At 41.1% G+C, this 13,008-nt stretch overlaps 2 protein-coding genes across 12 annotated transcripts in view; one reads left to right on the forward strand and one right to left on the reverse strand.

Annotated features, from left to right (window-relative positions):
* The window catches only part of UBN1 (ubinuclein 1), a 44,825-nt gene extending 44,637 nt beyond the window's left edge, over positions 1–188 (reverse strand). For all 6 annotated transcript variants that reach the window (XR_012787434.1, XM_075566166.1, XM_075566162.1 and 3 more), the window contains exon 1: positions 35–188. The gene's annotated coding sequence lies outside the window, so the exon portion shown is untranslated. The remainder of the gene's footprint in view (positions 1–34) is intronic.
* Positions 189–387: 199 nt separating this feature from the next.
* GLYR1 (glyoxylate reductase 1 homolog) overlaps positions 388–13,008 on the forward strand; it is a 49,201-nt gene continuing 36,580 nt past the window's right edge. For 5 of the 6 annotated variants that reach the window (XM_075566170.1, XM_075566172.1, XM_075566173.1 and 2 more), the window contains exons 1-5: positions 394–519; positions 7,482–7,518; positions 8,841–8,920; positions 10,423–10,561; positions 11,354–11,533. In XM_075566170.1, the coding sequence (XP_075422285.1) occupies positions 482–519; positions 7,482–7,518; positions 8,841–8,920; positions 10,423–10,561; positions 11,354–11,533 (474 nt within the window). In that variant the 5' untranslated portion in view covers positions 394–481. Of the gene's footprint in view, positions 520–4,055; positions 4,169–7,481; positions 7,519–8,840; positions 8,921–10,422; positions 10,562–11,353; positions 11,534–13,008 lie in introns of all 6 variants that reach the window. The other variant, XM_075566176.1, reaches the window with a different exon arrangement.

Genomic DNA, 13,008 nt, shown 5'->3' on the forward strand with positions numbered 1-13,008 from the left:
CCGCGCCCGCCTCCCCGGGTACCCGCTCACTCACCCCCACACACACGCGCCCTCCTGTCCGCGGGCCCGTGCGGATGAGGCTGAACGCCGAGTCAGAAACGTCACTGATCCGCCCCCTTGCTCCCCTAATCACGTGACGATTACGAAAACAACAACAAGAAGAAGCCCTGACAGCCACAAGAGCTTCGCACGTGACTCTGAGCGTCCAATAAGCAGAGGGGGGACTTGCTTACGTGCGCGCGCCTCCTTTTTCCCCCCCAACTGACGCTCCCGTCACGCTCACTACCTGCCTAGTTGGTCAGGCGGTTTGGTTTCGCTGATTGGTGCATTTCGGTCACGTGGCTCGCTGAATCCGTTTGTTGTTGTCTTGCGGCCTTGCAGTTGGCGCGAGGTGAGCGCGCACGCGGAGGAGGGTGGGTGTTTCCTGTTCCCGGCAGCCTCCGCGCGTCCATTCCCTCCCCCCCTCGGCTGTTTCGGTAAAATGGCGACAGTGAGTCTGCGACAAGGAGACCTGGTGTGGTAAGTACGGGAGGGGAGTAGGCATATTCCTTTCTGTGCGGAGAGGAGGGGGGCGCGTGCAGCTGGTGAGGGGAACAGTTGACGTGTGACAGACGGGGAAGGTGGGAGAGAAGATCTAAATAAAGGGGCAGCGGTATTACTGGTGAGGGAGATCTGGAAGGTGGGAATGATGGGACTGGCGGTAAAGGAGGAGGATGTGGGTGAGGAAGATTACCAGAGAGGATGACGTGGGAGGGAGATTATGGAGATGGGTGGTGATACATACAGTAAAAAGAATCGGGATATCCAGACGAATATGGGCACTGTAAGGACTAACATGGGGAAGGAAGGGGGTGATTAGAGGGGAGGGTATAAGAGGGTGAAGAGAAAAGTAGGGTAACGCAGAGAAGTGGTGATTAAGTGGGAGAGAGGAGAATTAAGTGATTGTTATGGTGGAGGGAAGGGGGTTGGTGAGATTACATTGTTGTGATATATACAAGTATAAGATCCCTGCCCATTCTGTGTATGCCAAACTGATTTACTCAGCTGGTTCATATACGTATGTGTGGTGTGGTTTTTTTTTTGTTTGTTTGTTTTTTATTTTTTTGTTTGTTTGTTTTTTAAGCATGGTATAAGATCACTGCTTGATTGTTACAACATAAACTTTGACCCTTTTTTGATTTAGAGGAATGCTACATAGTGGAAGTAAAATGATTATATATATATATATATATATATATATATATATATATATATATATCTCTAATCGGTTTACTTTGCTTTCAAATTTGCCCTACTCTCAGAATTGGGATCTGCTTTCCGGGTACAAGATAAACTGTTGATAGGAGTGGCCGATTTATTGGTAACTTTGCCACACCACGAGGTTATGCTCCTCCAAGTTGAATTATAAGTGGAGGGAAATGCACTGAAGATATTTTGGAATTTATTTCACTAAGTCCAATGAAACCTTATGAATATAACTACCCTAGCCTATTTTAACAAATTAGAAAAGATCTTTTGGAATGGTGGAAATATCGGATCTCGTGGTTTGGCAGAATCTGCTCCATAAAAATGAATATTCTCTAGACTTCTATATTTTTTTTCCAGACACTTCCAATTTCCATTCCCATTAAGAAGATCAAATATCTCCAAAACAGGTTTTTCAAATATTTTTTAGCAACGTAAGAAGCCCAGAGTAGACAGAGCACTTTTATAACCACAAAGATCAGGCGGTGGCCTTGCGGCGCCTGATTTAGGCCACGGCCCCAGTGGTCACGGCTGCAGGTGCGGTGCGTGCACCCGTTTCAGCGCGGCTGTGCTTTCAGAGCAGGAGATCCACAGGGGGGTGGCGGGGGCATGGCCATGACATCACGTGGCTGGTTAGCCCTCATTGGCTGAACCGCTGCTATGACGTGGCTAATGCTCGTCCGCTGCGCCAAAAGACACAAATATTGTCTTTTGGCCAAGGCGGTCGCGCATCTTGGCTGGTGTGTGCGCACGCACACCTGCCGACTAGGGTCACAGAGGGCTGTGCCTTGTGTGCGGCGCGCGCACCGCAGCGGCCACTGGGGATCTATCTGGCCTTAAGATCCTTTATAGCAACCCATACAAGACAGGTTGTTTCTTGGCACTATACACCTACATGTTACAGATGGTAGACATTGAGGCCTTATCTAAACCTCTTTCTTTACCTTCTCGGATCTGGGTGGTAACTTTCAGAATGCTATGCTCCCCGAATATAAAATTCACCCTGCATATAATTAATCTGACAAGGAAACAATATAAACTGCTCTCTTCACCCTTGAAATTGTTCCCCCTATTTGGTAATCCTAATTTAAAACAAGGTATGTCACCCAGAGATTTTGAATATTGGAAGAGTAGGGGTATTACAACAGTGGGGTGTTCTAATAGTAAAGGGAAGGTTGCTTGATTTTAAAAGGAATCATGGGCAAATTTGAATTAGACTGGTGAACTATTTCATTATCTGCAAATCTGGAATTTTGTTACTTGTTTAAGGTTCCCATGCTTTCACTTACATTACAACCTTTGAAACTTTAAGTTGGCAGTATCCTAAGAGTCGGATCTCTTTATATCCGGAGCTAGTTTTGTATGGCGATTCCCTGACCCGTGGTTATATGACTAGATGGGAGGAGGATATCTAGGTTGAGATTCCACACGAGGACAGGGAGGATATTTGGGAGATTGCGGCCAATGCATCGATCTGTACTACTATTAAGTAGAATGCTTATAAAATCTGGTTTAGGTGGCACCTGACCCGTAAGAAACTAACTTTCAAATATCCTTGATCCTCAGATAAATGTTGTATAAATTGCGGCCAGGTTGGTGACATGATTCATATTTGGTAGTCTTGTCCGAAGGTTGTTAGTTTTGATCATGATTTTAGTCAGTTCTAGACGCCAAGGTAGATCTAGACCGGACGTCCTTTTTGTTAGCCAAACCTTTTTGAAATCTTTAACCTTAATTCACATATACTAACAGCAATGCAATGCTCTGTTACTGACGCCTGGGGGGAGGAGGGGGGGTGGGGCAGCAACCCCATCCCTGAGTTAGACTACCCAAAAGATCAAAGAAATAATGTTGATGGAGAGACTTACAGCATTCCTACAACACAAAATCCTTTAACAAAATATGGGCCCCCTGGATTAACTAGAAAACTCTGGGTTTCCTTGTGCGGATGAGTTGCAGCGTAGGTCCTCCACCATTGAGTATGAGGCCTTTGAACCTTTCCATTACATATTACACTAGGGTATAATCGTGTGCTTTTTAGTTTGGAATAGGCTGTATAACTTGTGGATTAAAACAAATTTTAATATGTAATCCCTAAATGTATCTATTGTTCCCCACTGTGATGCATGTTGTTGATTTAATTTCCCCTGCCCCCCTCTTTTTACTTCTGTTCCCATCCCTATCCCCTTAAACTCTCAATAAAATGGGAGTTAAAAAAATAGAAATTATTCAAGCTCTCTGCCCCGCCTCATTTCTTTCTTGCCCGCCCCCCTTCTTTCTCTCCGCCCCGCGATTTTCTTAAATTATTTTAAAGCAACTACCTAGCCTCAAGTTTCTCTAGAAATACATTTAAACATTGCAATCTTTTAGGGGCTCTGAAGAGGTGTTTGTCAAACAAGTGTTTTATTTAAGCCCATCCTGTCATTACGAACCAATAAAGATATGGGGTGGGGGAGATAAGGTGGGCTCTGCATGTGCAAATTATTGTTCAGCACACTGTGATATCAGACAAAAGGGAGCATCCGGGGGAAATGAAACCTCTCCTAAATCGTAGCTCACCATGTTTATAAACTACAATAACAAATTATTTCAAAATATTTTTGGTGTCAGATTTGGTTAACATAGGCATCAATCAACCAGATGTAGCCAATTAAACATGTCACTGCCATTAGGACACTTAGTTGCTAAACGGAACTGCCTCATTGGCCAGTGTGTAATCTGACAAATCGTTGCCTTGCTTTGCTGCATCAAACCAATCTGCAATGTGATTGTTTTTAATATTGTCCCTTTCTTTCCTTACCACTTTAAAGGTTTGCCATATAAAACAGATCTGTATGATTCCACCTCAAAGGGGGCTGCATGAAGCTGTAAAGTGCTCTGGAATTGGGAAGCAAGATCTAACTGCAAGCATTAAATAGTACAGGCAAGCTCCAATGCCAACTAGTAGCCCACACCTACTTTCTATAGACTTGTCCATACGTGGGTGTCTGACTTTTTGTAAGGCTGATGTAAATCTATTGCCCGGTACTTAAATCTCCAACCTGTATCTCTTTTATAGCAATAGGTAGGTTGTAAAACAAGTGCTGCATAGACGGAAGACAATTTGCAGAATGTCACAGGTTCTTCTACATACTGTATGTTCCAAGGTCAATAATTCAAGCCAATAATACCTTTTTGAGTCTCACAAGTTTTATATTTCTAAAGTCGATCCATGTGTAACAATATAATAACGCAGTGGAGTGTATATCTGCTGCAGGTTATAATGCCTTTTAATTGAACCTGAATTTAGTCAAGATTGTGAGTCAGCAAAAAAAATGTTTTGATAACGTAGATCCGGTTTAGTCCTCGAGCAGTGACCTTTTTTAGATTTTAAGATTTACATATGGGTGATTGGCCATTTTACGCAAATCTGACACCTAAAGTATTTTACGATAATTGTTAGTTTATAAACACATTATGTTGAGACTAGGGAGGAGTTTAATTTCGACTGTCTCCTTTTTGACTGATTTTACTGTGTTTACCAAGAGTTTGTACAGGCAAAGCACAATTCTTCTCCCTAGCTTACATTTGTTGGATGTCTGATAAGGACACAGTAGGCGAAGGGTAAGGAAGACCCTTGATTGACAAACTCTCTCAAGAATTATTCCCCAACGAAAGCTAAGCCGCCAGTTATTTGCTTTGCAAGAAGCAAATTTAGATTGTTTAAATTCGTTATAAATTGATTTTTTGGTCCTATGTCAGCCATCTGAGACACTGATAATTTAGGGACAGCAAAGGACATGCAGTTTAAGATGCCACCGCTCCCAAAAACGCACGGCTACCCCATGTATGGGAGCTCATCACTACTTATTCCATCGAGTATCACTTTGGTCTCTTTTTCCCCTTTTCCTAATTCCTTTCCCCAATACCTTCACAATTACTATTTTTTCAGATTTTATTATGGAAAGTTTTCCTATTTTAAATTGGCTGATATATTTTTATTTATTTATTTTATTGGAAAAGTAGCTGTCCAGATAACGACATTTATCACAATACATTCCTTAATATCGCTATTGTGAGGTGTGTTTTTTTTGTTTTGTTATTGCTCGATCTCAATTGCACCGTTTTATTATCCAATTGACCTTTATTTAATTATCACTGACACACAAACAATAATAACCTAGAGCACTCAAAAATTGTAATAGAAAACGTATGCTCGCCAATAAATATTATGTGATGTGTACAAAGACAGACAAACAATGAAGGCCAATCGGAATTAAACTTTGTTGTTGGTTGAGAAAAACCTGCACTTGACTAATGGTTAATTCCGATACATTGTATCTGTTTTTGTACACATCACTTGGCATCCTATAAATATTTATTGGTGAGCCACCTTTTCCTTGACATATTTTCTGAGTGCTACAGGTTATTGTTATTTGTATGTAATTGTTTGGATTTACGGATTACCCATGTTGCTTGTTCTTAGCACCAGTATATGTAGGTTTTGTCAGTATTGGCATGCCTGCTACTAACCTCCCTTTTTGATAGTTTAATGATCACAAATACAACTTGTGTGCATATGTGTAGCATTGACATTATTGCTGTTAGTTGCCCTCGAGTCCTTTGCTTATATGATGCACTAATATATAATCTCCTACAAGAACCAAAGAATAATCCGATATGATGTTGAAACATCCAAGAACTAGAATTTCTTTTATTTTTTACACTGTGCAAAAATAAATCTATACAACAAACATACACCGCACCCCATAACCCACACTGCACCCCATAACCCACAATTGTTAACCATGGTATCTAGTGGTTTTGGGTTAATTATAGCAGTAAACTTGTATGCTTCTGTCAGAACATGGGCACAGATTAGCCCATAAACGGAAGTGACCTCCGGCAGGAAGTTGTCTTGTCCGGATGTGGGCTCCTGTTCACTGTTAACCATGAGTAGTGATGGTTTTGTAACTAACTGGTTTTGTAGCTATAACCGGCCTTGTTAATTGCTGAGACATGCATCCTGGACTTTAATATATCACACACAACTGTCACATCCATCTGTTGTATCAAAGCATCTTATTAAGGCAGGGTCATGTCTTTTCGGGTGTCTAACTTCCTAGTACACTGACTGCCTAAACGACAGGGCAGGTCTAGGCTTCCTCTTTTGTAGAGGACTCCTTTGTCTATAAAAGAAATGACACGTGGGGACAAAATGATATATGTGCATTCACACAATGTCTGCACTCGAAGGCATTAGATACTGCGAGGGGCCTGGGAAAAATAGTAACGATTGGGAACAATATTTCTGCACACTCGCCTTAATGAAAAATAAGTGAGGTAACCCCATCTGCAAATAAAACTTCACTTATTTTTCATGTATTATAATCTTGACACCCACCACTTTGTTGAACTTGTTTGTGTGTTGATATACACAGACATTCTATGTACATAAAATATATATGGAAATGTTAATTTGTGTGTGTATATATGCATGCATACATACTGGGTTTTTATTTTCCAGTATAGATTGTCTGCTTTTAAAGCAGCATTTAAAAAAAAATATTTTTTTTGCTATGAGTTAAAGCAAAGAAAATGTTATTAGGTTTGTGTAATGTCGATGTAGATGTTTACATGCATGGATAAGTAATGGTAAATATAAGTATGTACTGTATGTCTTTATATAGCACCATAAATGTACATAGCGCTTCACAGTAGTAATACACTACAAGTGCATTGGGATTATAATGTACGGTGATGAGTACAGGCATACCCCGCTTTAAGGACACTCACTTTAAGTACACTCGCGAGTAAGTACATTTCGCTCAATAGGCAAACAGCAGCTCACGCATGCGCCTGTCAGCACGTCCTGAACAGCAGTACCGGCTCCCTACCTGTACCAAGCTGTGCACAAGCGGGGAGGCTATAGAGCCTGTTACACATGCGTTATTTATATCAGTTCTGCACGTATGTGACAATTGCAGTACAGTACATGCATCAAAAGTGGGAAAAAGGTAGTGTTTCACTTTAAATACATTTTCACTTTACATACATGCTCCAGTCCCATTGCGTACGTTAATGCGGGGTATGCCTGTATTATGTTTGTGATTAATAAATATTGTTAGGCTGCCCCGGCAGGTATGTACATTTGAGTTTGCCGAGGGTCCAGCCATGCTCATTACTTCCCAGCAAGGACTAAGTTGGCTTTTCCCTCTTTCTGTTGTGTTCACAATCCTCATTTCTTTTGATCTTAGGGGAAAGTTGGGCCGGTATCCTCCGTGGCCTGGGAAGGTGAGTGTTGTTTAGTAGTAGTTGCCATTACAGCGTTTCATGGAAAATTAAAGTAACATATAAAAATGGATACAGAAGAGCGGGGTCTGTGATCTTACACCCCCCCCCCCTCTTGTTCAGTGTAGACAAAAATAAAATGCCATGTTACCACTGTAGCTGTCTTCCATTGATTCAAACGCAGTTCAAAGAAGTGGCTTAGTACATTTTTTCTTTGTCTGCTGAAATGTATGCTTATAGGATGCAGTCTAGTCCCGTGTGGTAAATTATGTAGTCAAAATGACTTGACAAACAAGGGAAAAAAGTAGCTTTGGCTGCTCGGATCCACAAACCGTTTTACTGAAAAAGAGATTAAATGATTTGAAGGATTTTACAATATTTATTTAATTTAAACATTAGGGCCCATATTTAGTAAGTGATGCTATTTTAAAGACTCCTTCCTGAGCTGGAGGACACTTTGCAGCCTGTTCAAATTAATGGGCTGCAACGTGTCTTATGGAATAGCACTGCTTATATTTATACCTGTCTGAAGGGACAGTCCTACTGTACATAGAAACCCCAATATATTATTTAAATAATTTTATCAATGTAAAATTGTCTTTCCTAAAAAATATTTATTGTCATAATGTAACATCACTTTTGGGTTCTATGAAAAATTAAAACCTTTTTCTTTTCCCCGTGAACACTACATTTCAACTTTTATCAGTTACCTTCACCTTTGATAGCATCGTGTGTAATTCCTATGATTAACAAAGGGGTTTAACTCGGCTTGTTGAAGTATTCCACACACATTGACTTTAATGCTGGTTTCTGTGCAGTATTTTTCCGATTGGCACCATTACAATTTTTAATGAATAACCCCTCCAAGTATCCGCGGCCAAAGAGTTTAACATTGTAATTGCCCAAACCCAGCACTCCTTTAAATGCGGCTGTGTCTGCTTTTTATTTATGTCTTCATATTTATTGGCTTTAACGGCACTGACATTTTTTTGTAAATAAATATAAAATACAATATTTCACTTTGTATTGGGTCACTTAAAATCAATGTTAAAAAAATCAGCTGTAGATCCGTTGTAGGTCGTTAAACCTTTGAGAGGACTAACATGAAAGTTTTGTTTTATAAATCAAAGTGTGCAGAGACTTATTAACCTAGCAGTTCTCTCAGCATTCAAATGCTTGTTTTCTTATGGGCACGAAACGTCCGGATATTTCCTAGTTCTAAATGATGTTATCACCGTTTTATTGTAATTATTAAAGCCTCAATCTCCCTATTCATTGTAAAACATTGCCTGTTTTTAAAAGTTGCCATCTCCTCTCCTTTTCAGATTGTTAACGCACCTAAAGATTTAAAGAAGCCTCGTGGGAAAAAATGCTTCTTTGTCAAGTTTTTTGGAACTGAAGATCAGTGAGTATTTTTTTTCACAGTAATTAAGTGATTGGAAGATGTCCCCAATCAGTTGAACTAAAATATCTTTCTTATTTGAAAGGCACCCATACCTAAAACTCCAGTCTTTACTTTACTTTCTCTGTTCAGCTTGATCACATTCATCATTGTGAAATCTTCCAGTGGTTATTTTTTTTGAGATATTTTTACATTGTCAGTGCTTTATACAAGAAAATAAACAATGTTGGCATGTTTGTAATAAATTTCCACCAAAAATTAAGCTGTAAAATCTTTGCTTTTAGCACAGTTAGAATTGTTTAGGAAAGCCACCACAATTGCTAAATTATTTACAAAGACCACTATGTAGTGTGCCACCTATAAAGTAAGCCGTGTTTGCAGGCTGTTGCCATGTAGTTATAGTATGATGCTCTCTAAGACTGGGGGGCGCGGCGGTTGCAGCGGCCTCGCGCTCTTCCCCCAAGGCATTTAAATTCGTGCCGGGGGATCGCGTGAGGCCTCTGCAACTTCCCTTGCCTTCTCTTCGGCAACGTGGCGTCAAATGACGCCGCAAGGTCACGTGACCTCGCGGCCTCATTTGCCGCAGGGAGCCGGAGACAACGTAAGGGAGGGGGGGCGCGAGCTGGGAGGGAAGTAGACAGGGGAAGATTGCACACCCCTTCTCTAAGCCATAGCAAAAATGACCAGCGGGATAGTCTTCCCTTACAGTAAAAAGGTGTCAGATTTTTTTTTTATTGTTATTATTCTACATGGCCTACTAATTTGGCCAGGCCAATATTCAGTTCTGCCTCATCAACGTTTCTTAATCTACAAAAAATTATTCACTTCATGTGGGACGTGTCCTGGGCCCGGCAACAGAGGGGGTCCCGTCCCGTCGGTTTGAACCCGGAAATTAGGCCCTTCAAAGTCTATAGGGCACCTGGGTGGGTCCCTCTCTGCCATCGGACAGGACCCTAATGGACCCCACACTTCCTGCTTAACGGGTAGGACCCATTGGATGGGGTTGGTGTAAGACCAATTTTTTTTGGTCAATTTCAGTGGCAGTAGATTACGTTGGGGTGAGACTGCCAAAAGCAATTCTAGGTACCTAAAGTCTGAGCACCCTTGATTTGACATTACCCTTTATATGTACAGTACCTTAACTTACAAGTGAGTTTCAGTGTGGAAAATGTGTATTTTGGTCCTGCTAATTTCAGAGTCCAAGAGCCACATCAAGGCCATTCAGCCCGTGGGCCGCCAGTTGTAGAGCCCTGGTTTAGAGTGTGTTAGAGGAATTTTCCAGGGTGTGCCTTGGAGGCCAGGAGAAATTCTTATTGTAGAGGCCTAATAATAATTTTCTTGTTTTTGTTTATGTCATGCAGTCATACTTTCTTTATTTCGCAGCTTGATCAATGATGCTCACATTTTTTTTTTTACCCTAACAAATAATGCAATTTCAAGGAAATAAATGTTTGTGGCTGGTGAATATCGCAGTCTATTAAAATGATCCTCTTACCTCCTCCCAGCGCTTGGATCAAAGTAGAGCAGCTGAAGCCGTATCATGTCAACAAGGAGGAAATGATTAAGGCTAACAAGGGGAAGCGCTTTCAGCAGGCCGTGGATGCTGTGGAGGACTTCCTGAAAAAAGTCAAAGCGAAGGAACAGGTGAATTCATAATGTGGGCAACCTTATTGTATGCAAGAAGCTGGGGCAATGTCAGAGAGATTTATGTGAGAATGTGGCTGATGCCAGATTGTCCCTTTGCCTGTGTTTCCCACTGCTAGTACCGCTTTGGCTTGTATTTACCTTCAGTGCATGAGGAATTAGGTTTGTGAATAAATACCCTGCAAATGTGTTTCTCTATTATTTTTGCATCTTGAGATCAAACACAGAATAGACCTAAAGACCATCAAATATTCTCTGCCCAGTGCAGGAAGATCTAAGGAGAGCTACTGAAGGGACAATTCCATATCAAGTCTACTACAAGACTTAAAGCAGCATTCCGTACTGCTCGTTTTTTTTTAACCTGCTTTAAAACAAAGGGTCCCCTGGGATAAACTGCAGGCTATGGGCACCCCCAGGTTCCTGAGATATTTAATTTTGGAATTCTTGTCCAGGAGAAATAATATGGCCATGGGGGAAAGTCACACTGGTCCATAGAAAGTTGACACATTGAGATCACTTCAGGTTCTGATGGGATGACTTCTCTGCTATCTCTTGTTTTTCTTTGCAAGGAGTGGGAAAATGAAAAAAAAAACATCTGGGCAACTTGGGGGGGGGGGGGGGAGGCTTGAGTTTTCAGAGTCTTGGCTCAGCTCCTGAGGAACCCCAATGTTTTGTTTATGGGTAGCGTGTTGCTGCTTTAATAGTCATTGGGTCTCATTGAACAGATGGTCTCCAAGACCAAATAACGCTGTGACATGCTTACAAATGCAAAATGTGACTTCTGCCTCACAGAACTCATTGCACAACTCCAGCGAGGAGAAAGGCAAGCAAGGAACCAGTGGCAAGAAAGAAGGCAAAACCAAGAAGTCTAGCGGCGAAGGGAAGAAAAAGTCTTCCAGCTCCTACTCTCTCCTTAAAAAGCCCAGCGACCAGAGCCCACGTAAAAGAGGACGGCCCCCCAAGGAAGTCAAGGTGGGTTGCACTGCTGTAAATGCGTCATCTTCTGTGGCACAACCAGAAACGAGATCAAGCTTAAGACTGTTCCATTTTTCTTGAACCACTTGGCATATAACAGATGTTGTACATTTTTAGAGTGACACCTCCCCAAAGCATAAAAGCATTTTACTTTGGGACAAAGGAAGAAAACCATGGTTTCCCCATGTAATAGGGATTCTACATGGTGGTACATGTTAATTGTGTTATTAATGCAGAAAAAACTGTTCTTCCATACACACAGCAATTCATATGGTGGCAAAACCGCTTGTCTGTCTGAACTCCCCCTTGTATGTCTGGGAGCTCCCAGGTATGGAAACTCTGGGCTAGGGGTATTCAATATGGATTATCACTGAGCAACACAAATTAGAGTTGCAGTTGAAGCAGCAATACTACATTCTCCCTTTTGTCGTGTGTCAATATATTGAATTTTAAATTCTTCCCTAAGCTGGCAATCATTTGGTGCTCCCTTTATAAATCTGTAAACATACTAATTGTGTGCCTAACAAAATGTCTGCCTTCTACTTTTCTGCAATCTGTGAAATGCTGTAGCTGATATGTAACATTATATTACTAAGTGCAACGTATTATTGTTACAACTTTCAGAGCAATAGACAGTCTGCTGTTTGAAACAGCAATTGATCTGTTTGTGATACTTTGTTGCTAAAGGGCAGAGCTCAAAAAAGTTTTTTGAGCCTGTTTCAGAAGAGTAAGTGGATATAACTTTCTAAATGGTTTCTATAGCAAGCAACAGATGATCAGTACGTTTAAAGGTCATTAAAAATGGCAGGAGTTACATTAAACAATGCAGACTGTATTATCGATTATTAAAAAGAAAAGAAGTCGGATTTTGGCGTTTGCTGCTTTAAGGTAAAGCACTTGGCATGCAAGTGCAATCCCACAAATCGGCCAAAAAACAAGTTTGAAAACAATATGATTCTAAATGGCTTCCTTAAGTAAATGTCACTACTCTAAAAGGAAATAGTTTCCTTTTTGTTTCTCTGAAAATATTTAATATTGCATTTCCTAAGGGCCTCTCAATGGGGGGGGGGGGGGGTGTTCATCAGTGAAGTTTCTTTAACCCTGTCGTTGGCCAATAAAGATAAGTGGGTGGCATTGCCTGAACATACTCGTGTTTAGCACGGATATCAAACAAAAGGAACCAGCCAGAGAGAAGCAAACTTGTCTCCAGCAGGGATTATCACAGTGTTCTCCTAATGTTACTTATGTGTAATATCTTTGCAGACTTGGGCTTGAAAGCTTAGTGGAAGAAAATACAATAACTCCTGTAGAATTTTAGATCTTACTGCATTGATAGTCAGTCAGAAATTCCCACGTTTCAGAGCTGAATTCCAAAGTCCTATTTAGACGATCTGAGTAATGCATTGCTGGCCCCTCTGGATCTCCAGGAATTAGCCACTATATCACAGCCGTTATGTTAAAACACTCCAGCA

Source organism: Ascaphus truei, chromosome 11 (genome assembly GCF_040206685.1).
Source record: "Ascaphus truei isolate aAscTru1 chromosome 11, aAscTru1.hap1, whole genome shotgun sequence".
Taxonomy (NCBI): Eukaryota; Metazoa; Chordata; class Amphibia; order Anura; family Ascaphidae; genus Ascaphus; species Ascaphus truei.